The 27,964-nt window shown below is 48.0% G+C and overlaps 1 protein-coding gene across 16 annotated transcripts in view; it reads left to right on the forward strand.

Annotated features, from left to right (window-relative positions):
* Positions 1-25,326, forward strand: part of HUWE1 (HECT, UBA and WWE domain containing E3 ubiquitin protein ligase 1) — a 162,948-nt gene extending 137,622 nt beyond the window's left edge. For 8 of the 16 annotated variants that reach the window (XM_033108784.1, XM_033108827.1, XM_033108818.1 and 5 more), the window contains 32 exons: positions 102-200; positions 788-921; positions 1,107-1,275; positions 2,588-2,816; positions 3,448-3,626; positions 3,916-4,005; positions 4,169-4,323; positions 5,492-5,537; positions 7,035-7,322; positions 8,251-8,542; positions 8,738-8,868; positions 9,391-9,605; positions 9,682-9,970; positions 10,099-10,201; positions 11,036-11,582; positions 12,258-12,864; positions 13,642-13,760; positions 13,873-14,029; positions 15,202-15,334; positions 15,601-15,803; positions 16,396-16,523; positions 17,844-17,940; positions 18,822-18,977; positions 19,374-19,619; positions 19,844-19,961; positions 20,622-20,762; positions 21,743-22,030; positions 22,156-22,261; positions 22,805-22,922; positions 23,230-23,411; positions 23,919-24,109; positions 24,708-25,326. In XM_033108784.1, coding sequence (XP_032964675.1) covers positions 102-200; positions 788-921; positions 1,107-1,275; positions 2,588-2,816; positions 3,448-3,626; positions 3,916-4,005; positions 4,169-4,323; positions 5,492-5,537; positions 7,035-7,322; positions 8,251-8,542; positions 8,738-8,868; positions 9,391-9,605; positions 9,682-9,970; positions 10,099-10,201; positions 11,036-11,582; positions 12,258-12,864; positions 13,642-13,760; positions 13,873-14,029; positions 15,202-15,334; positions 15,601-15,803; positions 16,396-16,523; positions 17,844-17,940; positions 18,822-18,977; positions 19,374-19,619; positions 19,844-19,961; positions 20,622-20,762; positions 21,743-22,030; positions 22,156-22,261; positions 22,805-22,922; positions 23,230-23,411; positions 23,919-24,109; positions 24,708-24,810 — 6,059 coding nt within the window. In that variant the 3' untranslated portion in view covers positions 24,811-25,326. The remainder of the gene's footprint in view (positions 1-101; positions 201-787; positions 922-1,106; positions 1,276-2,587; positions 2,817-3,447; positions 3,627-3,915; positions 4,006-4,168; positions 4,324-5,491; positions 5,538-7,034; positions 7,323-8,250; positions 8,543-8,737; positions 8,869-9,390; positions 9,606-9,681; positions 9,971-10,098; positions 10,202-11,035; positions 11,583-12,257; positions 12,865-13,641; positions 13,761-13,872; positions 14,030-15,201; positions 15,335-15,600; positions 15,804-16,395; positions 16,524-17,843; positions 17,941-18,821; positions 18,978-19,373; positions 19,620-19,843; positions 19,962-20,621; positions 20,763-21,742; positions 22,031-22,155; positions 22,262-22,804; positions 22,923-23,229; positions 23,412-23,918; positions 24,110-24,707) is intronic. The other 8 variants (XM_033108835.1, XM_033108853.1, XM_033108905.1 and 5 more) reach the window with 5 other exon arrangements.
* Positions 25,327-27,964: the final 2,638 nt, after the last annotated feature.

Below are 27,964 nucleotides of genomic sequence, written 5' to 3' on the forward strand. Positions count from 1 at the left end.
AAGTGGATATCTGCTGGGAGTCTGTAGCTACTTTAGGCACACCCAATCTGGAAAGGGAAGTCCTCTGTTGTTCAGTGAAGGCTCTGCTCTGTAACCTTCAGTGAGCAGAAGTGGAGAGGATGAATCACAAGAGGACGTGCTGATGGATGAAGCTCCTTCCAACCTCAGCCAAGCTTCCACCTTGCAGGCCAACCGAGAAGGTGAGAGTGCCGAGGCCAGAAAGGCCTCCCTTCTTGCCCTGCACGTCTGACAGACACTACACTAGGGTTTTCCTGGAGGCAGCTGCCCACATGTGCAGAATAAGGAAGCATCTGTCTGCATGCGCTGACATACACCATCCACTTTATCCTCAGCCAGTTTTTCAAATAACATGTTACTACTGCTTGCCCAAAAGTTTGTCACTTCTTACTTGGTTCGCTTTCTTCTCACCCACCTGCTATCATCGCTCCAGATTCCCTCTTAACCAGCAGGATGCAGTCAATAGCAAAGTAGGGCTGGAAAGGTAAGGGGGCAGCAGCGGACTTGGCCAAGTCCTAGACCATGGCTCTTGAAGCACCACCCTAGAGCCGGCCTCCACATTCAGCCACCCTGCTCAGCGTGTTGATGCATTGATTGGCACTTTCAGGAAATCTGGGCTGGCTCACTAAGTCTGTATATCACCCCAGATCTGGTTCTTCCTCTCCTAGAGTCAGATACCCCGTGCCTTCCCACTCAATCTGCGGGCCCGCACAGTAGCCTGTTTTCTAGCTATTCAGTATAGTCCTCCAATGTGCTCCCTTTGTTTTAGATTCCATGAATATCCTGGACCCTGAGGATGAGGAGGAGCACACTCAGGAAGAGGACAGCAGTGGCAGTAACGAGGATGAGGATGATAGTCAGGATGAAGAGGAGGAGGAGGAGGAAGATGAGGAAGATGATCAGGTGAGGGGGGACTGTGTTTGGGTTGGTTCAGACAAGCTCTTCCGTGGGAACACAGCTGGAGAACACCAACGGTCGGGGTTGCTAGCCTCCGCGCCTCCCTCCCTCGTGTGCACATGTGGCCATGACACCAGACCTCAGAAAACCCTTACCTCCAGCAATTCTCCATCTCCTATTTTCCCCTTAAGGAGGATGATGAAGGTGAAGAAGGAGATGAAGACGATGACGACGATGGCTCTGAAATGGAATTGGATGAGGATTACCCTGATATGAACGCTTCTCCCTTGGTCCGATTTGAGCGCTTTGACCGGGAGGATGATCTCATCATTGAGTTTGACAACATGTTCTCCAGCGCTAGTAAGATACAGGGGCTCAGCTGGGTTTTATCTCTTGATTCTTATACCCTTCTCTAGGGTAAGCCAAGCAGTGAACCAGAGCAGCTGTATCGATCTAATACAGATAGCACTTCTTTTCCTGGGGCAAGGGATATCTGAATCCATCTCTCTCAATAAGTGCACACTTAGGAGGAAGAATGAGAGGCTGCTCTTGTTCTCCATCTCAGTAAGCAGGCAGCCATTTTAGAATCTGGACAACTTGATGATTTGCTTGAATTTAAAAAAAAAATGGGAGACCAAGGCTAATTGCATCGGGCACCCACGTGCACGCTACAGTGACAGGGCAATCGGTAATCCCGTGTAACACTGGATCTTGAGAGTTTGTATGGACACCTTTGAGCTCGGCATTGGGGAGTAGATGTGAGCACATTCACACTGTTCTTCAAGGATGCATCTTTTGAGAGGAGAGAGTGAATCTCTTCCCTCCTCTCCCACCACCATCAGTGCCCTTTTAGCATCAAGTTCTTAAAATCAGGCTGTCTTGAGAAGGCAGGTCTTCACCCTAAATCACAAGCAGATATAGCAGAAAACACTGAACTGTTCTGGTCTGTTGTCTTGGCCAAGTAGTCTCTTACCTCTTTGAGCCTCAGTTTGTCACCTGTAAATGAAAAGTTTGGGGGGGAAATGGTTGGATTACATAATTTGCCAGATACTTTCTATTCTATGATTTTCTTTGCGTTCTTGTGATTTTCATCAGACTTTCTAAAGTTGAGCCTCTGTCCATTGAACAAATATTTGAGGAGTGCCTACTATGTCAGTACTAGGAATACAGCAGTAAAAAAGAAACAGTACTTTTCCCTCATAGGAGCTTATGGCCTATTAAGATGGCCTATTATTTATGGCTTATAAATAAGCAGGCACTACATTATAGTGTGGTAAGAAAGCACAGAGTAATTATTAAGCCAGGATTTTTAAGCCAATCCTTAGAATCAGAGCAAGTGACATCTAAGCCAAGAATAAAAAGAAGAGGGTGAAGAGTCTTCAAGATGGAGGGAGCAGCATGTTTCTTGAGGGGGCTAGAAACGTCACTGTGGCTATAGGGTGAAGAATGGATCGGGAGGCTATTTAGGAGGCTGTTTCAGTATGTAGGTGAGAGATGGTGGCATTAGCTATGATAATGTCAGTGATCGCAGACGAGGTGTGGGAATGAGGGAGAAAGGACAAAGCTCAGGTTTCCGTGTGAGGAAGTAAGTCCCAGGAGACATGGTTCTGCTTTAACAACCATGGGAGAAATTTCTTTCTGGCACTGACCCCTTTGCATGTTGTCCTTGCAGCAGACATCCCCCCATCCCCAGGAAATATCCCTACCACTCACCCACTGATGGTACGCCATGCAGACCACAGTTCCCTGACGCTGGGCAGTGGCTCCTCTACAACACGCCTCACCCAGGGCATCGGGCGCAGTCAGAGGACCCTAAGGCAGCTGACGGCCAATACAGGCCACACCATTCACGTTCACTACCCTGGGAATCGCCAGCCCAACCCTCCTCTCATACTCCAGAGGTGAGTTGAAAAGATTGTTGGGCTCACTGGGCTTCAGCATCGTCTTGACCTGGGGGAAGCAGTCCATCGCTTAATGGTCTTGTCACACATGCAAATAATGTATTTGTCCCATTTCTTTGTGGGCTATATGTGCAGACTTCTGGAGGAATACCCAGTTGTATAACATGTTCTTTTGCGTAAGTGTCCTATGTATACATTCAGCAATCATTAAACATCTCATGTTCTGAGCACTTAACACTTTAGGTATATACAGGACAGGATCTGTGCCATAGAGCTTAGAGGTTAGTGGAAGGAGTAATTTTAGAAGTGAAAAAAGGGATATAGGTGTCATAGTGGTCAATGTACAAACTACAGAGGGTGTACAAGAGAGGTATGATACCCTAACATAGTACCTGACGTTATCCGTGACACTCAGTCTGCCTGGATCTGTGGAATAATAGGCAACCTCAGCCCAAATAAAGTTTGCAAACTGATGGAGTAGTTAGGAAGGTAACTAAGATTTATGTGCAGTACGATCAGTCCATACTAGCGTTAAGCATTTCGTGGACGATGCAGAAAGGATCTCACAGTAACAGGTTGCAGGGCCCCCATGGATGTGCAGTGACCATGGCATCCCCCCGTCGCCCTACAGGTTGCTTGGTCCCTCCGCTGCCGCTGACATCCTGCAGCTGAGCAGCAGCCTTCCCTTACAAAGCCGGGGCCGGGCCCGCCTCCTGGTGGGCAACGATGACGTCCACATTATCGCCCGGTCTGATGATGAACTGCTGGATGACTTTTTCCATGACCAGAGTACAGCTACCAGCCAAGCAGGCAAGTTGCTCTGGTGAAAGGGAGGGTATAGTTTGTCAGTTTTATTTTTTTCCCTGCTTAGGGAAAGCAGAAAAGTATCTCCTCTGCCTGAAGAAACCCTGTTTTATAATAGAAGCCAGAACCACTGAATGACTTTGCCAAAGGCAACAAAAACTTGATTATATCGGGGTGCCTGTGGTGTGCCAAACCTTGTGATCAACACTGGACCCTGTTAGAGAACGCCTGCAATTTTAGGATCGGTTGACACATGACAAGACCCAGAATCTCATTCTCCTGTGTTCCCCTACAGGGACCCTGTCCAGCATCCCCACAGCCCTGACTCGCTGGACAGAGGAATGTAAAGTTCTCGATGCTGAGAGCATGCACGACTGTGTTTCAGGTGTGTGGCAGTTTGGTTATCAGGGCAGTAGTGAGCCCTCCGGTGCTGGGACAAGTATACATGGAAAGTTGTTTCCCTGGTTCTCTGTGGCCACAAGCTCTGCTTCTTGGCTTCCTCCCCCACGTCCGCTGAGCAGCTCCTGATCTTTGCTTTTTTGATGCAGTTGTTAAAGTGCCCATTGTCAATCACCTGGAATTCCTGAGGGATGAGGAGCTGGAAGAAAGACGGGAGAAACGCAGGAAACAACTGGCAGAGGAAGAAACAAAGATAACTGACAAAGGCAAAGAAGATAAGGAAAACAGGGATCAGAGTGCACAGGTGATTCCCAAGGGCTGGAGGACGCATCTTTGGCTACATCTGCTTTAACTTTGATACGGTTTTGGCATACACGTGGCACCAAGAGTCACTGGAGAATCCTCGGACTTTCACATTGAACCTGAGAAAGGATCCATTCCAAATTTGCCGTATACTCACATAGTTTTAGGGGAAAGAATTCAAACCCAGAGGGAAAATCATTTTTCCAGTGTCTCACTGGGAAAAACTGGAGCCAGAACCAGAGTGTTTCCTGAGTCGTACTGTAGAGTCGCTGCAGCTAGACAAGAAGAACGACCTTGACTAAGTCCATGCTGTTGGTGGTGCAATTCCGTTTCTCTCAGTGGATTGCCTTACCAAGTTGGGGGAGGGGAACTTTACCAAGATAACCCCATTCCTTCATCTAAGTTATGCTTAGGCTTCAGATCAGAGAAATGTTACTACCCTGAACACTGTCACCACATGTCATTTTCTAGGGCTCAAACTCTGCCATGATTTTGGTTTACAAAGAAGCTACCTACGTTTTTCTAAAACTTCTGGGACCTCGAACAGTATAGCTTTAACATATGTGAATCAAAGCTAATAGAAATACAAAGAAATTGAAAGACTTCAGTGAAAGACTTTATTATACCCCACTCGGCAGTTAGGCTATCCGATTAAAGACAAAGTTATTGAAATGTTCAGTTACAATAACAAGCTTGATGTAACAAATACCTTTGTATAGAACTTTCACCTAAGTGAACAGTAACATTGTTTTAAACACATGAAAAGTGATAGAAAATAAGCAAGCCTGGCATGTGATTTTAAAAGCTGGAGTAGACAAAACGAGCCCAAGGAAGGGAAATATATAGAGATATAACTTCAAGAAATTCTTGCTGGTCTCACCGTTGTGTTCAAGTCATGCTCTGTGGCCAGCCCAGCTCTAAAGTGTTTTTTATTATCCTTTCCTCTGGTTGTTCAGTCGGCCCCTGGCAGTTTCCACCTTGTCCGTAAGCCATCCTTGAACACGAGTATGTGTAAGAGAAACGGGAGATGTTTGCACACGGAGGTGCTCATCTTCCGTCCAGGTCACTGAGCTCCTAGGTGGCATATGTGGGGGTTGGTGACTATTACAGTTGACCTCAGTCTCATGTGCTTGCAAAGTCCTACATCGGTCTGTCCCTTCTCTTTGCAGTGTACTGCGTCTAAGACAAATGACTCTGCTGAACAGAACCTCTCAGGTAACTCTTCTTCCCTTTTCCTCTTCTTGCTAATGGTTGGTTCTTTCTCCTGGCCCTGCAGAGTAGCTGGCCCAAGTGGGCTGAAGATGAACACTGGTGCTCTGTGGGATGAGGTAGTAGATTGTATAGTTTTAGGGTCATACCCCATCTTGGAGATAACTATACAGTCTACTGTCTTTCCCACGGTGGTACATTCCCCTCCGACGTGCTATGTTCAGCTTCTCGTCCTGATTGTCCTGTGCTGCCTTCTAGCGTGTGTAGTGAGGCCATGTGTCCTACCCCCTTGGGTGGCCACCATAGTGTGGTGCTTCAAGAGAACACCTGATGACAGTGGTTCCCAAATGCCAGTCCTCGGTGAAAATGAACAAAATAAGGGAGGTTTAATGAGTTCTTCAGAAACCTGAATTTATTCAACTTAAAGGACTATTTCATAATAGAGATCATGTCCTTCTTAATCCTTTGGTATTGAAATATTTTTATTAAATGATATTGATGGGTTTTTTTTCTTGGCTAAACTAAAAATTGGTAGCCCCATGTTAGTCTCTTTCTACTTTTTCCTTTTTATATAAATTTTACGGGTCTGTGGAATCTCTCAAAGTCTAGAAACATTATCTTGAGCAACCTGCTTTGGGGGAAGGTAGCTCTGGGCTAAATGGTATTACTACTATATGCTTTCTATCCCTCGTCGTGATCTTCTTAATGTCAGTAGCCATTTTATGATTCTAATAACTGCTCCGTGTGGTATTATATGTCTCCCCCACCCCTATTTCCTCAGACTTTTCTTCTGCTTCCCTATACCTTCTGTCTCCTTTGGCACTTGAGTTGGGAAATGATTGTACCAAAGCCTACACAGTATTTTTTAAAGCAGTGAAAGAGGGTAGGTGTCCTGGAACCCTTAATCTAGCAAAAGGTCTTTGAAAGTGTCTGTCATCAGGTAGAATGGCCTTTTGCCTGCTGCCCTTGCTAGAGGATTCTGCTCATGCCGGGGTGAGGTAGTAAGTTGTATTGTTGTGGGGTAGGGATTTTAGGCCCCAATTAGAAGATAACTATACAACTTACTACTTTCCCTGGTGTGTGGCATCTTCACACTTAGTCTCGGCACTGTTGCTTCCATTAGACAGAATTGTAGATGTTCCTTAAATCATCAGGCCTGGAAGAAAAGGGAGGTGGAAGGGGGCAGGTGATATTTAGGGTAGGCAAATACAATTATAAAGCGACTTGAACTCTTTCCTTTCCTGGGGCACAGAAAGGATTTAATTTTTAGGATCTACAGAGAGATCTCCAATTCTTGGGACCAAGATAGCACTGTGCCTTAGCCCCTGTCCTGGGTGTACCAGACCAGCCACAAGCTGTTCCTAGGAGCAGTTGGTGGTGGGGGGAATTCCTCCGTCACTGGTTGGGGGGGATTCTTGTCATGCCACCTGTGCTTATTGAGCGGCTCCTGGATCCTTGGCTGATCGCCCCGTAACACATTCATTGTCATTCTTTCCGAGAAAGATGGGACTCCTATGCCTGACAGCTACCCAACAACCCCATCTTCAACTGATGCAGCTACATCTGAGTCCAAGGAGACCCTTGTCACTCTGCAGCCCTCACAACAGCAACCAACACTCCCACCCCCACCAGCTTTGGGAGAGATTCCTCAAGAGCTGCAGTCCCCGGCTGGAGAAGGAGGGAGCTCTACACAGCTATTGATGCCTGTAGAGCCAGAGGAATTGGGTCCCACAAGGCCAAGTGGAGAAGCAGAAACGACTCAGATGGAGTTATCTCCAGCTCCCACTATAAGTGAGTAGAGTTGCAAGGTTTGGGCGGGGGGGAGGGGTAGAACAGGAGGGAAAATGGACATCTTCGTAGTTTCTTCCCTCTGTTTAGAGACGTAGTAGAAGCTCAAGTCCTCGAATAGTAGGATCTCAGCTTGCACATTACTGTCTCAGCTAAAGTTGAGATTTCTTCTCTGTATCCTCAAGTGATTATACATCTGAGTGTAATGATACTAGTAATGATGCCAACAGTTTCTTGACGTAATCGCTGTTATTGAGCCGTCATGCTGAGCTTATTTAAAAAGAACCCTCCAGAGTAGATGGTGTTATCTCCGTGAATCAACTGAAACTCAGAAGTGAAATAATTAGCCCAAGGCCACTCAATGAAGTGGTTGAGCTGAGATTAAAATCCAGATCTGTATGACTTGAAAGCTTGCTCTCCTTCAACAGTTCCAGGGATGCAAGCATGTGACCCCACTAATACAGCTCTCACATCCTGGCAGACCCCATTTAGCTCATGGCACTATTTCCCACAATTCTCAGCAGTGTTCCAACAGGGCAAATGGAAACCTGTTCACCATCACTGTTCTACCATGCTGTCTATGGTGTGTTATAGAGAAACCTTAAGGTGTAGGGTTTTTTTCCTTTAATGAATTTTGTCTGTTTAGATAAACAGAACCAACATGCATATATACATGCTGCCTGCAGAGAATCTGCATATGACAGGATCCCTTACCTGGGATGCCTAGGGAAGATGTTTCACAGAGCTGACAGTTCTGAGCAGAAGAAGTGGTAGGGAATGAATCCCTGGAACACCATAAATACTCAACAGATGATAGAAAGGACTTGAGATGAGCCTTAGTGAAACAAATGAAATTGAGTGGGAACATCAGGCTAGCGTGGAGTGAAGGTGGAGAAGTGAGAAGTCTAATCTGGCTGCTTCTTAATTCCAGGCAGAGATCTAACCTCTCCATGTGACTTCCTCCTAGCCTCTCTTTCCCCAGAGAGAGCTGAAGATTCTGATGCACTCACAGCTGTCAGCAGTCAACTGGAAGGCTCTCCCATGGACACCAGCAGCCTGGCTTCCTGTACCCTGGAGGAGGCTGTGGGTGATACCTCAGCAGCTGGCAGTTCTGAGCAGCCCACAGCAGGCAGCTCCACTCCTGGGGATGCCCCGCCAGTTGTGACAGAAGTACAAGGCAGGGGTGATAGGTCAGGGGAACCTACCCAGGCCCCTGAGGACGGGTAAGCACTGTGTGAGCAAGAGGAGGGCAGTGTGTTGGCGGGTATTTCAAGCCACGTTCATACTTGTTAATCTAATGCACATGCTTGGTACACTGGGGAAATCACCCTGGCTTCTATGAGAAAGGGGTATTATAGAAGTATTTTATAAATGGGAAAATACAATACAGAGAACAACCTGAAAATGATTTTCTTCAGCTCTCCCCCTGCATCCTCTGAGAGTTCTTCCACTAGAGATTCTGCTGTGGCCATTTCTGGAGCAGATTCCCGGGGAATCCTAGAAGAGCCACTGCCTTCAACAAGCAGTGAAGAAGAAGATCCCCTTGCAGGTGAGCTGCATGTGTATCCTAGGGTTTGTTAGGCTTCTTGTAGCCCTTGGCTTGGAAATGCCCGCCAGTCAAACAGTTCGATCCCGACGGAGGGCGGCATGTATATGGGAGGACCAGTGGTAAGGGTACGCTGGTGCTGCATAATGGAATGAGCCCAGGCTTTGACGTCAAACTGATCTTAGCTCAAATCCCCCCTCTGCCACCTCCTGTCTTTAGGACCTGAGGCCATTACTTAGCTCCTCTGATCCTCATTGATACTGAGGGGGTGATAACAGCTACATGGTGGGGTCTTGATGAAGGTTAAGTGACTGCACACATAGAAGCTGGCACATAACAAAAGCTGTCCTGAGCCTGGGGAAGGTGGGTGGCCTTCTCTGTGTGTCCTGTGTCCTTTGCATGCAGTGAGGACAAACATCGCTGGTTTCCTCAAGCAAGGCCATGGATTTCTTTCCTTCGGTTACATCTTGGGCATCGGATGTAACTAGAGCTGTGAATTCCTTCACATCTTGCATCTCCTCTCAGGTATCAGTCTCCCTGAAGGTGTGGACCCCTCTTTTCTGGCTGCTCTGCCTGATGACATCCGCCGGGAAGTCCTGCAGAACCAGCTGGGCATCCGTCCACCCACCCGTACTGCCCCCACCACAAATAGCTCAGCTCCTGCAGTGGTAGGGAATCCTGGTGTGACCGAAGTGAGCCCTGAGTTCCTGGCTGCCCTGCCTCCAGCCATCCAGGAGGAAGTATGTGAGCGGGGAGCTGGTGAGAGCAGGCTGCCTGGTTGTAAGTATTTCCCCATTGACGTCTTCTGGTCCGTAGGTGCTGGCACAGCAGAGAGCTGAGCAACAGCGGCGGGAACTGGCACAGAATGCCAGCTCAGACACCCCCATGGACCCTGTGACCTTCATCCAGACTCTGCCCTCAGACCTGCGCCGGAGTGTCTTGGAGGACATGGAGGACAGCGTGCTGGCTGTGATGCCACCTGACATCGCAGCCGAGGCTCAAGCCCTGAGGCGAGAGCAGGAAGCCCGGCAGCGGCAGCTCATGCACGAGCGGCTCTTTGGGCACAGCAGCACCTCTGCACTTTCTGCCATTCTCCGAAGCCCAGGTATGAAGGGAGGCAGGGGGAGGGCTCTGGAATGTTGAGCTTTGGCCACATGAGGCTCCCCTTTGTATTACCTAGACCTAGCTTATCACTCCCTCCCCAATTTCAGTTTCCTTTCTCTTCCCTTCCAGCTTTCACCAGTCGTCTGAGTGGCAACCGTGGGGTCCAATATACTCGCCTTGCTGTGCAGAGAGGCGGCACCTTCCAGATGGGGGGTAGCAGCAGCCATAACAGGTACCTTTGTCTTTTTTTTCACCCTGCCATACCACCTTTCACATCTACAACTGGTCCAACCCCCTTAATTTATAGATGGAGAGGCTGGATGTCCTTTCTAGGGTATTTCCTTTAATGAGTAGGGAAGCCAGATTCTTGGACACTCCCCCTTTAAAAAGCCACACTTTTGGCTCAGTATAGCTACTGTGGGCATAGTCACAGGGTAAGGCAGGCTGGCAGCAGGCACTAGCTGTGGTTATCACAAGAAAAGCCACTTGCTTCCCATGCAGATGTAGAACATTGAGCCACCTGCCATGAGATTGTAGCATCTAGGCTGTAGCACTGGAGAGGAGTTAGTTATTAACCAGGCAGAAGCAGAGTAGAGTCAACATGTGAAGGGACTGTGATCAGTTCCTACATAAGGCAAGCAACCCCCTTTCCCCCACGCCCCGGTAGTCTAGAGAAGGCAGAAATAAGCACTCTCTCCTGAGACTTTAGGTGCAGTCTGATTTTACCAATTGATGATACAGACCTGGGCTGGAATCTGCTCTCTTCTCAATTGTATGATGTAGGGCAAGTCACTGAACCTGTTTGAGCTTCTTGTTCATCATCTCAGAAATAGGCGATTCTCTAGTCTTTACAAGCAGCCCTTTTAGGAAGCTGGTACAGGCATTGTACAGTGCCTGGTACATAGTAGGTACTCAACGCAGCTGTTAACTATTAAGAGCTCTCGGACTGGACACCCTCCCTTCTCTAGTCTTGTTGGAGGTATCCAGCTCATCCCACTCCCCTAAGCCTATGCCTCATCCCAGAGCTCTAGCTGAAGTGTTACCCAGAAACCATGCTCTGTTCCAGGCCTTCTGGCAGTAATGTGGACACTCTCCTCCGCCTCCGAGGACGGCTCCTTCTCGACCACGAAGCCCTGTCTTGTCTCCTGGTCCTACTTTTCGTGGATGAACCGAAGCTCAATACTAGCCGTCTACACCGAGTACTGAGAAATCTCTGCTACCATGCTCAGACCCGCCACTGGGTCATCCGCAGCCTGCTTTCTATCTTGCAGCGCAGCAGTGAGAGTGAGCTATGCATTGAAACACCCAAGCTCTCCTCAAGTGAGGAAAGGGGCAAAAAGTCAAGCAAGAGCTGTGGGTCAAGCAGCCATGAGAACCGGCCCCTGGACCTGCTGCATAAGATGGAGTCTAAGAGCTCCAACCAGCTTTCCTGGCTCTCAGTATCCATGGATGCAGCCCTAGGTTGCAGGACTAACATATTCCAGATCCAGCGTTCAGGTGGGCGCAAACACACTGAGAAGCATGCAAGCAGTGGCTCCACTGTCCACATCCACCCCCAGGCTGCTCCTGTTGTCTGCAGACATGTTCTAGACACACTCATTCAGTTGGCCAAGGTGAGGAGCTTGAAGGAACCCAACTCCGGGGGATGGAAGAGGGGTGGCAGCCACAGCCTGAGTGACTTGTGAACTCTGAGGGAGCCAGCAGGCCCTTCTCAGTTACCTGTTACTGCTGACGCCTGTATTGTTTCTGAGAAGGGGTCTGGTGAATGACTTTGTGGGGTTTTTATCTTCACTTTACAGTTTTTTTATGCATTATCTCATTCAACCTTCAGCGGTCTGTATTATTCCCATTTTGCAGATGGAGAAGCTGGGTTACAGCAATTTTTAGTGGCTTTGTCATGTGGCTAGTAAGCGATAGAGCCGACTGGCCCTAGAACTTAGTTTAATCTTCTTTATAGTCAGCACTGCTGCCATTTAAGGGCCTGCCTTGGGCCAGGATCCACGCGAAGTACATTACCTCCTTTCGTCTCAACAATTTCACAAGGTGGTTCCCCATTTTATAAGTGGCGAGAGCAACGCTCAATAAAGTTTGCTAATCATCTGTTGACCTACAAACCCCTTGTTTCTTTCTCTAGGCTGCTTTGCCATCAGTCGGAGAAAAGTCCCATGTTCCTTTACCAAAGCTGTCTGGAGGAGTGGAGGCCTAGGAACCTGTGGTCTTTCCTTGTCAGGAAGAGGTGTTTTCTATGTAGACCCCCTAGACCAAGCTTGTCCTTGTTTTCCCGGCAGGTGTTTCCCAGCCACTTCACACAGCAGCGGACCAAAGAAACAAACTGTGAGAGCGATCGGGAAAGGGGCAGTAAGCAGGCCTGCAGCCCGTGCTCGTCACAGTCCAGTAGCAGTGGCATTTGCACAGACTTCTGGGACTTACTGGTAAAACTGGACAACATGAATGTCAGCCGGAAAGGCAAGAACTCCGTGAAGTCAGTGCCAGTGAGCACTGGCAGTGACGGGGAAAGCTCCCCGTACAGCCTCGAGGCCTCTCCACTGGGGCAGCTCATGAACATGTTGTCACACCCAGTCATCCGCCGGAGCTCGCTCTTAACTGAGAAACTCCTCAGACTTCTCTCTCTCATCTCAATTGCTCTCCCGGAAAACAAAGTATCGGAAACACAGTCTAATTCTGGCAGCAGTGCTTCCTCCACCACTGTTGCCACCTCCAGCACATCTACCACCACTACTACCACTGCCACCTCCAGCACGCCCACTCCCCCCGCTGCAACCACCCCTGTCACTTCTGCTCCAGCCCTGGTTGCTGCCACGGCTATAACTACCATTGCCGTAGCTGCTTCGACCACAGTGACTACCCCCACAACTGCTACCACTACTGTTTCAAGTAAGTGCGGATGTCAGCCGGGAGCAGTGGGGTGTTGACACCCACCTCACCCCTCCACTCCCCACCCAGGTATATTCTTCCATAAGTGATCATGATCAGCTTGTTTGTGTTTGTAAGAGCCAGATGTGTTCTTTCTCACCCTCATCATTGCCAGGGTGCGTGTATGCGTGTTCTCTCTCTCTCTCTCCCTCCCTCCCTCCCTCACCCCTCCGTCCCTCCCTCACCCCTCCGTCCCTCCCTCCCTCCTTCCCCCCCCACACACACACTCCTGTGAAGACCAGCGGGCATTCACTGAATGTGGCTTCTCCTAGGCTAAGCACCAAAAGGAGAGATCGAAGGTCCCTATCTTCAAAGAACTCCCAGCCTTTCCAGCGGGGTTGAGGGAGTCAGTTCTCAGAGGAAAGAGTTCAAGAGCAGGAAGGATACAATGTGAATTGGGCTAGAATAGAATAGCCAGCCTGTCCCAGGAAGTGAAGGGAATAAGCCCTATAGCAAACTAGTAAGAATTATTTGAAGAAGTAGGTTTTGAAGAGAGGGGGCCTTCAGAGGGGACTCTGGTTGGGAGTAATATCTGGGATTCTTCATCACTTTAGAAGGTACAGTCATAAGAGTCCTTCGCATCCTAAGTCATTTGGATTTGGCTCTGTTGGGTGGATCTTTTTCACTACTTTCCCATTTTTCAGCCCTGGACAGTTCAGCGATTCCTTGGTTCTGCCACTTAAGTCTTTGGTGTGGGAGTTTCAGAGGCTTACAATGTTCCATCTGTTTCTCTCAAAGCTTCTACTACTAAGGTCAGCAAATCTCCAGCGAAGGTGGGTGATGGGGTCAGCAGCAATACAGACTTTAAGATGGTATCCTCAGGCCTCACTGAAAACCAGCTACAGCTCTCTGTGGAGGTGAGTCGAAGCTCTTCTGACCTCCCAAGATTGGGGGAGAAGGGGTAGATGGGGGTGGATAATGTTTTAGTTCTGAAGTGAGGGTTTACTCCTTCTCCCTTCGTTTTCCCAGGTGTTGACGTCCCATTCTTGTTCTGAAGAAGGCCTAGAGGACGCAGCTAATGTGTTACTGCAGCTCTCTCGGGGGGACCCTGGGACCCGGGACACTGTTCTCAAGCTGCTGCTGAATGGAGCCCGCCATCTGGGTTATACCCTTTGTAAACAGATAGGTAGGTAATGATAGGAATAAAGCATCATGTCTTTCTGGAAGGCTTCCCTGAACCCCAAGCTGAATCCGACTCCTCTGTCCTTCTGTAGCACAGCTTCCATGCTCTCTTCTGTTACAGCACTGATAGTACTGGGTTGTTGTCCAGTTTCCTCTGCTCAGTTACTCTAAAAGAGCAAGGCTGGGCTTCTCTGCATCCTCAGTACAGTACCTGACACGCGACAGGTAATCAGTGCTTCTGAAGGCAAATGAGCATGTAGAGGACCGCAGTTTCTCCATTCTGGGCACTCGTAAGAGCCCTGTAACGAGCCTGCTGAGGCGGCGTTGCCACCTCGGCAATGCGCCTGCACTGCGTTCAGGCTCAGGAATTGAGAGTCAAAGTAAGACCCTCTGCCTCTGTGCAGTTTTGAAGGTACAAAAATTTTAAGAACACTTGCAAATCATTCTAGTTTTAGTCTTCCTTCTAGTTTTATTAAGAAGAAAGCTAAAACCAAGTGGTAAAGTGATTGAATCAGAGTGGAGCCAGATTTTCTCTCAGCCTAGTCTCTTTGCTCTCTCCCACCTCCATCCCGGTCATGGGTCTCCCCAGATCTTAGCTACCTGCTTAGTTGTCTCCTCACAAGTGTCCCTGGAGCTAAGGTGATAGAGTTGATTGGACTGTATGACCCAGAGCATTCTGTGCTGCCCGAGAATTGTAACGGTCTTCTTTGTGGAAGAGGCTTCTGGCCTTTCTTGACTGCTGCCATTTATTCAGCACCTGCGGGCCAGGCAATGTCCTAGGTACTCTACTACACAGTTACCTCCTAATTCTTAAAGCAGCCGTGTGGTACTAGTATTAGTCCAGTTATTAAGATGGGTAGGCAATTTGCCTAAAATCTCCACAAAAAAACCTCAGAAGTTCAAGAGGACACAGGCTCCAAAACATACTTTTCCCTTTACTGAGCAACATTTTGCGTAGATTCAACAGATTCTTGAGGCCAGGTCAATTGGGAGTCCCTGAGTGGTTGATCCAGGAGCACACATAGCAAGATGAACAAAGCACTTGCTCTAGGTCACTCTAGGTTCTCTGTAGCTGAGCAAAGAGGATGGTCTGAGCAGGTTTCTTGGATAGGTTTGGCTTTCAGCTGCTTCACTGGGGGAGTCTCTCAACACTTGCTGGCTCCTCTGCCTGCCCAGGTACCCTTCTGGCTGAGCTGCGGGAATACAACCTGGAACAGCAGCGGCGAGCCCAGTGTGAGACCCTCTCTCCTGATGGCCTTCCTGAGGAGCAGCCACAGACCACCAAGCTGAAAGGCAAAATGCAGAGCAGGTGGGTTGTAGCTGCCCATAGGGCTGTAGGACTGGAATCGAGGACATTCTGAAAGGTGGCTCTTGCTGGTTTCCTGGTGGTGGGTTTTTCCCCCTCTGGGCAGATTTTCTTATCTGTCCTGTACACACTCGACCCTATTTTTCCTATTTGTAAGATTTCCTTGTGAGATTTCTCAGTCCTCTGGTTGACACCAGAAAGCCCTGCTTGCTCTGAGTATTTATGCTTTGGTGCTGTCAATATACGCAAGCCACCTCTACACTATCCAGGTTTGACATGGCTGAGAATGTGGTAATTGTGGCATCTCAGAAGCGACCTCTGGGTGGCCGGGAGCTCCAGCTGCCTTCTATGTCAATGTTGACATCCAAGACATCTACCCAGAAGTTCTTCTTGAGGGTACTGCAGGTCATCATCCAGCTCCGGGACGACACACGCCGAGCTAACAAGAAAGCCAAGCAGACAGGCAGGCTAGGTATGGAACTGGAGTGTCCAGTTGAGGGTCAGGGTTGGTGGTGGAGAACCCAGTCCCTGGAGGGCAAGACTTAATGTCATGTCTCCTTCCTGTTTGACCTTTCCAAAAGGAAGTGACGATCCTTTCTTAAAATGTTGATGGCTGCATTCTGTATCTCACTCAAGCTACCTGCATATGAAATTCATTAGTGCAAGTAGGAATTAAGGGGGAGTGGAAATCTGGCAAGGAAATTGAGGGCGGATCTTTTGCTGAACAAGATTAACTCACTGAGTATGCCTCCTTTCTGCTTCCTTGATCACTCTTGACTAAAACATTGCAGCCATGTTGCCTCAGACATGGCCTGCCAAATCCTTCCTCTCTCCTCCTGTCCCACAGAACCCTCTCACCTGCCACCATCCGTCTGCCTAGCACCATGGCCCCTGCCCTTGTCTGTAACGGTAGCTCTTAGTGCCTGATGATAAGCACTGAAGCTGCCTGAGCTAAAGCTCAAAGACCTCAGCAAGATGCCCTGTGGCGGCCCAGAAGATGGGAGAGAGAATATCAGTCCCTCTTTTTACGTTTTATATCTTGCCTCCTTCTTTCTTTCTCCCAGGTTCCTCCGGTTTAGGCTCAGCTAGCAGCATCCAGGCAGCTGTTCGGCAGCTGGAGGCTGAGGCTGATGCCATTATACAAATGGTACGTGAGGGTCAAAGGGCGCGGAGACAGCAACAAGCAGCAACGGTTAGCATGATGCCTGTGGCCCCTCATTCATTTGTCTCCCCCTCCCCACCACAACATCAGTGGGGTTTCACTGCGCTTACCTTGTATGCTTTTGCATTAAGTTTGCTATATGAATGCTCTGGACGACAGGGTTCCTTTCTGTTGGTGGTTTTTTTGTGTTTGTTTTTTTTTCTTTTTTTTTTTCACTGTTTGTTCATTGGTTTGTTGGTTTGGTGTGATTTGATTTTTAAAGCTTGGCTATCATACCCAACTCCTAGCTATCCCATCAACAGTGGTGCTTTTGCAAACTGCATAATGCTAAGTGTCTGGGTTCTGAGGGGATGTGGGATGAAGATTTTTCAGTCTCTTGGAACAATGCAGGTACATCAGAGACATCTCAGGAATCCTGCCCTTTTGAAAGTCCCCTAAACTCGGTACACATCCCACGCAGCCTCTTCTGGCTGTGGCTGGTCCTCCGCCCTGGCCTCTGCCTCTGTTCTCCGTACTCTCTTGGCACCTAGGCACTCAGGCACTTTTAGGAGGAAACCTTCAGGTTCCTAGGTAGCCAGCTCATTGTTGGGATCCCAGCACAGAGTGACTACAGGAAAGGCCTGGCATCATGTATGTATGCTGTGGCACTCTCTCATTGTTTTCCTGTCCCTGCAACATGAAAGTCACCTTCCCAAGATCCAGGATAAAAGGTATCCTGAGGCCTGGTTTTTCTTTGTATAGAATTACTGTTATACAGTAGGGTTTCATTGAGCATGCTGGGAACAGCCTAGAATATGAGGGCCGTGACTCCAGGAGGGTAGAAAGGAAAATAAAAGAGCTATTGTTCTGGAGTATTTTTTCTACCCAGTCTTTTCCCCACACACACACCTGATAGGACAGATGTTGGCTTTTTAAATAATCACACCCATCAAAAGTTGCACTGATATCTCTATTATTTCCCCTTTTATGAGCAAACAGAAACAGAGCAAACCTCCCTACCGCCATCTGAGCTTTATATTTGTGTGCACATGTAAACTGTCCCCAGAAGAAATCTTGAAGTGTGTGTCCAAGAGGCTGGTGTATGACTGCACATAGGTCTGGAGTGGAGTGGAGGCAATGCAGGCATCATCCAGGGAGCGCTTTGGAAAAACTTGCTAGCTCAAGGTGGGGGATAGCAAAGGAGGTGGGAAGGCCATTCTTTTTTCCTGGAGAGCTACAATTTCCTGACCAGATATGGAAAGCTTCTTTCCAAGCTTATGATGTGTGAGAAGTGGTAGGACCAGCCTCTAGCCTGTCCCTGAGGAAAGCAGAGTTGCACCCTTTATGTGACTTTGTCTCCCTTTTATCCAGTCGGAGTCAAGCCAGTCAGAGTCATCTGTCCGGAGGGAGGAGTCACCCATGGATGTGGACCAGCCATCTCCCAGTGCTCAGGATACTCAGTCCATTGGTCAGTACTGCTTCCCATTTCCAGCCTAGCAAAAGGGAGAGCCAGTCTTCATGGAATGTCTGCTGGAGCCCCTGTTTTCCACACACATAAGCTCAGTGTTTTCCAATTTGTTCGAGCAAACACTGGTTTCTGCAAATGTTAATAGCCATTTACCAGCCAAGATCACTAACCATCACCACTTCTCCCTCGTTGCAGATTCGTAGCACACATTGCGATTCCTGTAGTAAAGAAACTATGTGTGGAGACAGCACGTGTTCGAATCTTGGCCTCCCTGTTTACTAGCTCTGAGACCTGAGGCTCACCTCTCTTTGCTTCCATTTTCTCCTTTAAAATAGGGGTATGCATAGTTAGGATTAAATGAGTGAACAGTGCTGCGAGTATGTAGTGCTTAGAGCAGTACCTGGCACACTGCGGGTGCTGTTATTCGCAGCATTTCTCAAAGTTAATTGTACATAGAAGGCTTTTTGGCATCCTTTTAACATTTTCCTGTGGGATAGAGTTATAGGACACTCATTTTTGAACTACATTAAATCACTTCCTAATCCACAGGTGCTCTGGGAGTTGATGAGGCAGTGAGTGGACCAGCCCTGTAGTAGAACTTCTCTGCAGTAGCCACATTTCAGGTGCTCAGTAGCTTGCCCTTGAAATGTGGTTAGTACAACTGAGAAACCAATTTTGTTATTGTATTAATCTTGCTGAATTGAAGTGTAAATGCCGTTCAGTGTAGGACTGGAGCTTGCTTTCAGATGTCATTCAGTATCACTCAGTGGCCAGTGGGCCCAGTCTACTTGATCTGCCGCATGGCCCGTGCGTTGGTCTGGGGAAAATCTGAGTGAAGGGAGATCCTTGAAGGCTGTCTGACTATCCTCTGTGCCCTGTAGGCTCGGATGGAACCCCACAGGGGGAGAAGGAGAAGGAGGAGAGGCCTCCTGAGTTGCCCCTGCTCAGTGAGCAGTTGAGCTTGGATGAACTGTGGGACATGCTGGGGGAGTGTCTGAAGGAGCTAGAGGAATCCCATGACCAGCATGCGGTGCTAGGTGAGTAGTGGCCCGAGGGCCCAGGTCCCAACCCACTGATCTGCCAGATTCATTTTCTTCTTTCCACGTCTCTGTAATGAGGATTCAAAGGAGAAGGTTTTTTCCCTCTAACTTCAGTGTCAGAAAAAAGATTTGCCTTCCCTTTTTATGGCTGGTATCTTTCACTTCGTAGACCAGGGGAATCTTTATACAACTGGTTGCCTATCCCAGTTTTCTTTGGCTTCCAGGAAGCTCTGACCTCCTCTTGGCTTCATTTTTCTATGCTACCATTATATTTCCTGCGAGTTTTCCGTATGTCTTCTTCTGTAGTGTACTTCTGTAATCGGGTTATGAAGAAGAAGGAGGTTCGTATGTTGAAGTTAGTAAAATTCACCTCACTGTCATTCCTACCCCCAGTGCTACAGCCTGCCGTCGAGGCCTTCTTTCTGGTCCATGCCACAGAGCGGGAGAGCAAGCCTCCTGTCCGAGACACCCGTGAGAGCCAGCTGGCGCACATCAAGGACGAGCCGCCACCTCTCTCCCCGGCTCCCTTAACCCCAGCGACGCCTTCCTCCCTTGACCCATTCTTCTCCCGGGAGCCCTCGTCTATGCACATCTCCTCAAGCCTGCCCCCTGACACGCAGAAGTTTCTTCGCTTTGCAGGTATGGGGACCTCTCAGGCCCCCAAATATACAAGGCTTCATTTTTTTACAGGATCATTGCATACATTTATCCTTAGCTGACGTGTGTGTGTGCGCGCGCGCGCACGTACACACATGCCACTACCTTTTTTCCCCTAAAGCAAGGAAGAGAGAATTGTTGGCTGGATGGCTGTCGTCCGGTCTGACCTGTGACATGCTGATTCTTGCTGTCCTTTCTCCCTTCAGAGACTCACCGCACTGTGTTAAACCAGATCCTACGGCAGTCCACCACCCACCTCGCGGATGGACCTTTTGCTGTACTGGTGGACTACATTCGTGTCCTCGACTTTGATGTCAAGCGCAAGTATGTGCCCTGGATGTTGGGGGTCGGAGGGGACAGGAGCTCTCCAAATGGTATCGCCTCTCAGAAAGGAGCCAAAGTTCCTCCTGGGGCGGTGTTTCCAGGGAAAGACGTTTCCCTCGGTGGCAGCCCTTGGAAGGGTGTTGGGCGGGAGAGAAGTGACTCACTCATCTGTGCCACAGTCATTGCACCTAAATACTTGCTAGCCTTTTGCACCCCGCTCTGCGTTCTTCATCAGAGAAATACGAGCCATTGTTTAACCACATGATTTCTGAAGTCCTATTGCATCCTTTGGGGTAATACAGGAGGTACAGGTAGCAACAGTACACTTACAGCAGAGCTAGCGGGGGCCTCCACAGCACTCCTGTCTTCCTTACCTTCTCTTCCTTCCTGTGCACCTGCACGTGTTTAGCTGCTTGTTGCACAAACTCCATGTCACAATCCCTGTGGGCCCTTACTTGGTGGAGATGGGAAAACTGAGAGTTGATAGTAAATGAACTCTCTCTCCCGACTACTGGGCACTTGCCCAGGGAGACCCAGGTGGGGAGCAGAATCACAGAGTGTTTGGAGGATGGAGGAAGCCTCATTGTGAGTCTTCGTCCTAATCAGGCAAACCGGTTTGCCACCCTCAATCCTGTTTTCCTTCCTTTCCTACCTCCCAAGATACTTTCGCCAAGAGCTGGAGCGTTTGGACGAGGGTCTCCGGAAAGAAGACATGGCTGTACACGTCCGCCGTGACCATGTGTTTGAAGACTCATATCGTGAGCTCCACCGGAAATCCCCTGAAGAAATGAAGAATCGATTGTAAGTGCCCAGAGCAGAGAACAGACAGGATGGGACGGTGGGGACTCTTCCTATGAGGTAGCGAAGGCTTACTCAGGCCCCAGAGGTGCAGGGGAACTTAAGAAGGTGCTGCCCTCCCCAGTAGGAATTCCCAGTTGGAATCGGGCTTAGATCATCTCACTGAACTGCCTCCCATCTGCTTGGCCTGGTCTCATAAGACTGGTCTTCTGCTGGCTGGCTGGTCCTTGGGCTGAGCTACCCAACAATTTCCAGACAGACAGAAGAAGAGTCTTTGGCATTTACAGAGATACACCTGATGGCTTCACAGAGAGAGCTTTTTTCCATTGTTAAACTTGGAATGGGGGAAGCCTGCTGAGCAAATGGTCCCTTGGGTTGGGGGAGACTACACTTGCATGAGTGGAACCCCACCAAATTGGTAATCGCTCACTGGTGATTCTGAAGCCACCTAGAGGAGATTGGCAGTTGGCATTGCCAAGTGTCATGGGATCCATGAGACCAGAGACCTATTGGAGCAGATTAAATGCTCCTAACCTCAGGAACTTGATTCCTCTTCTCCCTCGTGGCATGGGCTTGCCATCATGGAATCACGGGAAGTCAGTGGTTTCTGAGGTGGACTGAGCCCTGCTCCTACACCACCCAATCCTTACAGACGTTAGACTCTGGGCTCAGCGCTCTCAGACACCACTTGATTCCTCCTTTCCCTGATTCCCCTGAGTGAGGCCTCATTTAGGCCTTTATACCCTTCCCGTTGGGGTTTTCTGGAATATTGGTCAACCTTTACTGGTACTTCAGGACATCTTTTCTATCGATGTTGCCTTTTTTTGTTCCAGAGCCCTCCGGGCTGTCCTGGCATTCTGCGTTCACTCTGTCCTTGCACTCCCCAGCCACTGCTTCAGTCGCTCACGCACTCGGGTCACGCTCCATTACTGAGTGGATTTGTCCTGCGCTTTCTGTACATCTGTTTCTGCTCTCTTGTGCAGGTATATAGTGTTTGAAGGAGAAGAAGGGCAGGATGCTGGAGGGCTCCTGCGGGAGTGGTATATGATCATCTCTCGGGAGATGTTTAACCCTATGTATGCCTTGTTCCGTACCTCACCCGGTGATCGGGTCACCTACACCATCAATCCATCTTCCCACTGCAACCCCAACCACCTCAGCTACTTCAAGTTTGTTGGACGCATTGTGGCCAAAGCTGTGTATGACAACCGCCTCCTGGAGTGTTATTTTACTCGGTCCTTCTACAAACACATCTTGGGCAAATCTGTCAGGTGAGGCTGTGGCACAGGCCTGAGGCTGTCGTCAGTCATGGGAATCAGGTCCTTTACTTCTGTTCCGCCCCTGTGTTCCCTCTCCACCGCCACAACCCATGAACCTGTCTAATTGTGTGTTTTAGATATACAGACATGGAAAGCGAAGATTACCACTTCTACCAGGGCCTGGTCTATCTGCTGGAAAACGATGTCTCCACTCTAGGCTATGACCTCACCTTCAGCACTGAGGTGGGTCAGGAAATCCTGACTGCAGTGTATCCCAGCTAGTCTAGGAAAGCCATTCCGAGATCGCCCTTGACCCGGCATTGGATAACCTGTTTTTAAGGAAGCATCTCGACTTCTTAAAAGTCCCATGCCCCATTTACCGGAATTGGTAAAACGATCGAGGCTGTTGCCTAGTTTCCCTTTTGTAAAAAACAATGCCCCTGTGCATGCTCCAGTACATTATTCTTCATTCCCAAAGATAGTTCATTGTAGAAAAATTAATATAGAGATAAATGAAAAAAAATTAAGGTTACTCTTCCCCCAAACTGTTTTCTGTAAAGATTGTGTTATGTTACATATGTTAGCCATGCCCTTTTCCCTTTTCCCCTTGGGCTTTCCCTATTAGGGAGTTATGAGCTCATGAGAAAAGTCACTTTTTTATGACCTTGCTTCATCTCCCTGCCCAGGATGTGGAAGAGTTTAGGGTGTGTTCCCAGGTATCTGTGTAAGGCCAAGTCCCATCCTAGACCAAGCCTGATGCGTATGATTGGTGTTTGGGTGTTCCAGGTCCAGGAGTTTGGAGTCTGTGAAGTTCGTGACCTCAAACCCAATGGGGCCAACATCTTGGTAACAGAGGAGAACAAGAAGGAGTATGTCCACCTGGTGTGCCAGATGAGAATGACAGGTAGGGGAAATGTGCCTTAGTCTTCTTGTTGCTCAATATGCGAAGAGGTCAGGCCTCACTTCATTTCACAGACATCGTTTCCTCTTCCCCTATGCCAGCCACAAATGCCTTGTACAAAATGAGTCCCAAAACTTAACCAAAAATATTTCCCTTCATTCATCCTCATATGGGGGCCTAGAAATAGGGTGGCAGATGAGGCAGGCCGTCCATCAGCATCCTAATAGCAGCAGAAGCCAGATTGGCAATCTCTAACCTCTAACAGTTGTGCGACTTCAGATGCCACATGGCTTGTTGGTTCTCTCCCCAGGAGCCATCCGCAAACAGCTGGCAGCTTTCTTAGAAGGCTTCTATGAGATCATTCCAAAGCGCCTCATTTCTATCTTCACTGAGCAGGAGTTAGAGCTGCTCATATCAGGACTGCCCACAATCGACATTGATGATTTGAAATCCAACACTGAATACCACAAGTACCAGTCCAACTCTATTCAGGTAAGCTGCTGCTGGCATCGCCCAAGCCCGTATCCCTCAGCAGTGCTAGTTTGTACAAATCGTTTGTATAAATAAACCAGTACTCTTTTAAGGGAAGGGGGTTGTGGGTGACCACTTACCTACCATGTTTCCCCAAAAATAAGACCTAACCAGACAATCACCTCTAATGTGTCTTTGGAGCAAAAATTCACATAAGACCCGGTCTGTCTTATTTTACTATAATGTAAGACCGGGTCTTATATTAATTTTTACTGCAAAAGACGCATTAGAGTTCGCTCATGGTCTGGCTGGGTCTTATTTTCGGGGAAACACGGTGTATGAAAAGAAACATGGTAGCACGGTAACTATTCTTTCAGGGCGTGTTTTCAGGTGATGTTCTTGCTCATCTTATGAATGAACTTAATCCCATCTCACTGAAGGGACTTGCCTTAAGATTCCAAATCCCCTCCCCTCCCTCTTTTCAGGAGCTCTCTACCTAACCTTGGCTTCTTATGTCCCTTCCTGCAGATCCAGTGGTTCTGGAGAGCATTGCGTTCTTTCGACCAAGCTGACCGTGCCAAGTTCCTCCAGTTTGTCACAGGTACCTCCAAGGTGCCCCTGCAAGGCTTTGCCGCCCTCGAAGGCATGAATGGCATTCAGAAGTTTCAGATTCATCGAGATGACAGGTCCACAGATCGCCTGCCTTCAGCTCACACATGGTAAGAGGAAGGATTTGTTCTCCTTTTCATCATTCAGATTGAGCTTGCATATATGCCACTTCTAGGCCCCTGCCCAAGGTCGAGAACTCAAATCTGGCCCCGGCTAGCCTGGCCGCGGTGTAGCTCAAAATGTGGTGGTTTTGTGCAAAAGCTGATGTCTGAGGTGAGAAGCTGGCCCAGACTCACAGTGGGGCTTGGAAGACATTGCAGAGGAGCCCTGCCACGTGAGACCACGTGTGTTCCGGGACTCAGCGTGGCCGGAGCAAGGAGTTGCAGGGGGCGTAAAGCTAAAAAGCAGTGGAAGCTTTTTCAGCGGGGGTCGGATCACCAGGGACCTTGAATTCCTCCTTGGAGCTTGCGTGTTAGCCCGTAGGCGAGGCCATGGTGTTTAAGAAGTGACAGGGTCAGGTCTACACGTTAGGTGCCTGGCGGCTGGTATTGGGACTGGATGAGAGGAGGACAGACCAGGTGAGGATAAGACGCGTCCGTAAGAAGAGAGCAGGAGGTCCCCTTGGGGAGCAGCCAAGGTGGGCACTGGGGGAACGCGGGGATTTGGTTACCATCTTTTATTACAAACTGATTTTTCTTCTCTCCCTAGTTTTAATCAGTTGGACCTGCCTGCCTATGAGAGCTTTGAGAAGCTCCGCCACATGCTACTATTGGCCATCCAGGAGTGCTCTGAAGGCTTTGGGCTGGCCTAATAAGGCCCCACCCTCCGCTGTGAGGTTTTTCTATCTTGGTGGACCTGGGAAAGGGGAAATTAAAGCAAACCAGAAAGAAAATGTCAAAAACCAATAAATGAAATCTACCAACTCACCATGTTTGTGTCCCAGCTGCCCCATCTTCTCCAGCGCATACCCGTTCCCTGTTCCTGCTCATTCTTTCTCCTCTCCCTTTCTCACCTCCCCCCGTTCCATGCCGTCCATGATCCCCACCCCATGTGTTAAAAAGGCAGTAGCCTTTGCAGGGACCTGTTTGTCCCAACTGTTTGAACAGTGTGCTCCTCAAAGAGTCTGTGTTCAGAAGGATTTGCTGCATTGAGACTTGAAACCTTTGGATAGGGGAAAAAATTATATATATATATATTTTTTTGTTCTGTTTGCATTTCTTAATTTGTGCTTGGAATGTGTTGATGTGCACAGCTAATGATTCAATGCGAGACAAGGTTGGAGTCTGTGTTGTGGAGGTTTCAAATAAAGAGCACTCTTCATAACTCACTTTCCACAATGGAGTTTTTTTTCAAACTTCTAGACGGCTGGAGAAAAGACCCAAATGGATTCTCCAGAAAACCATCTCTGCCACCACCACTGGTGCATCTTCCTCCTTCAAAGTTGGTTTCCCGAAGTCAACAGAGATGAGCAGCCACCAGGAACTGGGAGAGGCTGTTTTTCTAGAATGGGATCTGTCTGCACTTGGGGGCTGTGATGGTGTTAGAGATGGCAGCCAAGGGCAAAGTACCACCTTGCTCCAGGGAAACAAACCAGTAGTAAGTAGGTTGTGAGAAATGTCCTGAGAACGCACTCAACCCAACCCACCATTCTATTTGGTGAGCCTTTACAACAGTCTCAAGTCCAGGACCCACTTAAAATTTTGATTTCATTTATTGATGTTTTAGTTTAATTCTAACAAATTTTAATAAACAAATAATTTGACATTCTCCAGAAGAACAAGTCTAACCAGCCTTTTGTTTTTGTTTCGTTGCCTGTCTGCCAGTCTGTTCACCTGTCACCCAAGAGTCTCTCCTGTGATTTTTACTCCATCCAGCATTTAAAGCTGATCTAAGGACTTTGATGGTTCCAGCCTCCAAAGAATAAAAGTTTAGTTAGAAAAAGAACCCCAAGTGCTTGCTTTGTGTGGTTTTTCTCATCCTCAGGCTCTGCTTCTTAAAGATTTTCCCCTGGACCATGTCCGAAAGTGTGGATCTGGGAAAGCAGTGGTGTGTCCTTAACCTGATCCCCGATGCAAATGGCTGTTGGATATTTTCTCCTTTTTTTTCAAAATTCAAACTTTTCTGTGCCTAGCCCTGCTGATGACTGACAGATGAATCAACCCTGTCCCTGCTATTAAGCTTCTAGTTAAGGGGAGGAGACTGATCAGTTCTGCGACCCATGTAGGAAGGGGGTCTCTGGGTGCCCAGAGCAGAAAAGTACCAGATTTAGCCAGGAAGGTCAGGGAAGACTCCCTTGTCTGCAGCACTCGGGTTGAATTGTAAGGCTGTGTAGGAGTTAAGATTGAGGAGGGGAGGGTAACCTAGGTCAAGGCAGCAGGAGTCCAGTTATCTGATAATGGTGGAGCTTGAGCAAAGGTTGGTTGCCTGAGATGAGGCTGGGAGTCCAGCAGGGCTTTAAAATGAATAGAGAGAAATACAGTAGAATGAATCAATGAGCTTAAGAACTGCTTTGAATAATCGAAGTAGAATAAAGCTCTGACAGATCATTTAAATTTGAAGAGTTGGGAGTTGGATGTGGAAGCTGAGAGTACAGGTAGAATAACCCTGAAGAAAATCAAAGCAAATCTAATTCATTAGCATACTACAAAAACCTAATGTGACCAAGTATGATTTGCCTTTGGGATATATGTGTGGTGTAATAATTTCCCACTTCAATGTCCAATGTTAAAAGTCTTTTCCATAGATGGAAGGCACTTGCTAACATCTACTCCTGGTAACTTGTAAAGGTAAAGACACTGTTGATAAGGTAGGTTCAGACCAACAGTACCACACTGGGAGCAGAAAATGGCCAACTATCGCCATTAGCACTATTTTGCCAGTTCTGACCATTTCAGTAAATTAGGAAACAATTATAACTTTTGGATACTAAATCAAGAGAATCAAGTTATTAGAATTTAAAACAGTCCAAGAGGCCTGGTTATAGTGAACAAAATAACTCGTGAACATTTATTGTCCAACAAGTATAAATTAAGTTGCAATAAATTCATAGAATGGAATCCTATACAGCAGTAAAATGTATCCATTGCATATATCAACATGCACAATCTCAATGATAAGCAAAAAGTGTGAGACCTGTTTAAAGGTTACAAATAATACTACATAGGTATGTACCAAGAGCATGAAAAACCACATCCATACAGACAGTTAAGTTCACGAACTCATCCTAGGAAAAGTGCTGCATGCCTCATTGCTGAATATCACTAAGGTCACTTTCAAAGTGCTCCCCTTGGGAAGCTATGCACTGACGCCAACGCCTAGTCCACCCTTCAAAGCAATTTTGGAACTCTTTTTTTTTTTTTTTTTCTGGAATGGCTATCAGAGCTGTCATCGAATCACCCTTGATGTCCTGAACGTCATCAAAACGTCTTCCTTTCAACATTTTATCTTCAGGTAAAGAAATCATTGGGGGCCAGATCAGGTGAGTACGAAGGTTGTTCCAATACAGTTACTTGTTTACTAGCTACAAACTCCCTCACAGACAGTGCCATGTGAGCTGGTGCATGGTCGTGATGCAAGAGCCGTGAATTGTTGGCGAAAAGTTCAGGTCGTCTAATTTTTTCAGGCAGCCTTTCAGCACTTCCAAATAGTAAACTTGGTTAACTGTTTTGTTCATTTGGTACAAATTCATAATAAACAATCCCTCTGATACCAAAAAAAGGTTAGCAACATCATTGCGACAAGTTTGTGAACTTAATTGTCAGACCTTGTGTGTATGAAAAGTATGAAAACCCATGCATGAGTATAACCAAGGGCACAATGTTCAGATAAGCTATGAGGGACACAGATGCGGCTGAGAAGAGGTAATTTCACAGAGGGCTTCAAGTACATGGGTGATGTTTTATTCTGTGAGCTGTGTGATGCTGGGTATGTGGCTGTTCCTTACACTTCATACTATAATGCTTTGT

Source organism: Rhinolophus ferrumequinum, chromosome X, assembly GCF_004115265.2.
Source record: "Rhinolophus ferrumequinum isolate MPI-CBG mRhiFer1 chromosome X, mRhiFer1_v1.p, whole genome shotgun sequence".
NCBI lineage: Eukaryota > Metazoa > Chordata > Mammalia > Chiroptera > Rhinolophidae > Rhinolophus > Rhinolophus ferrumequinum.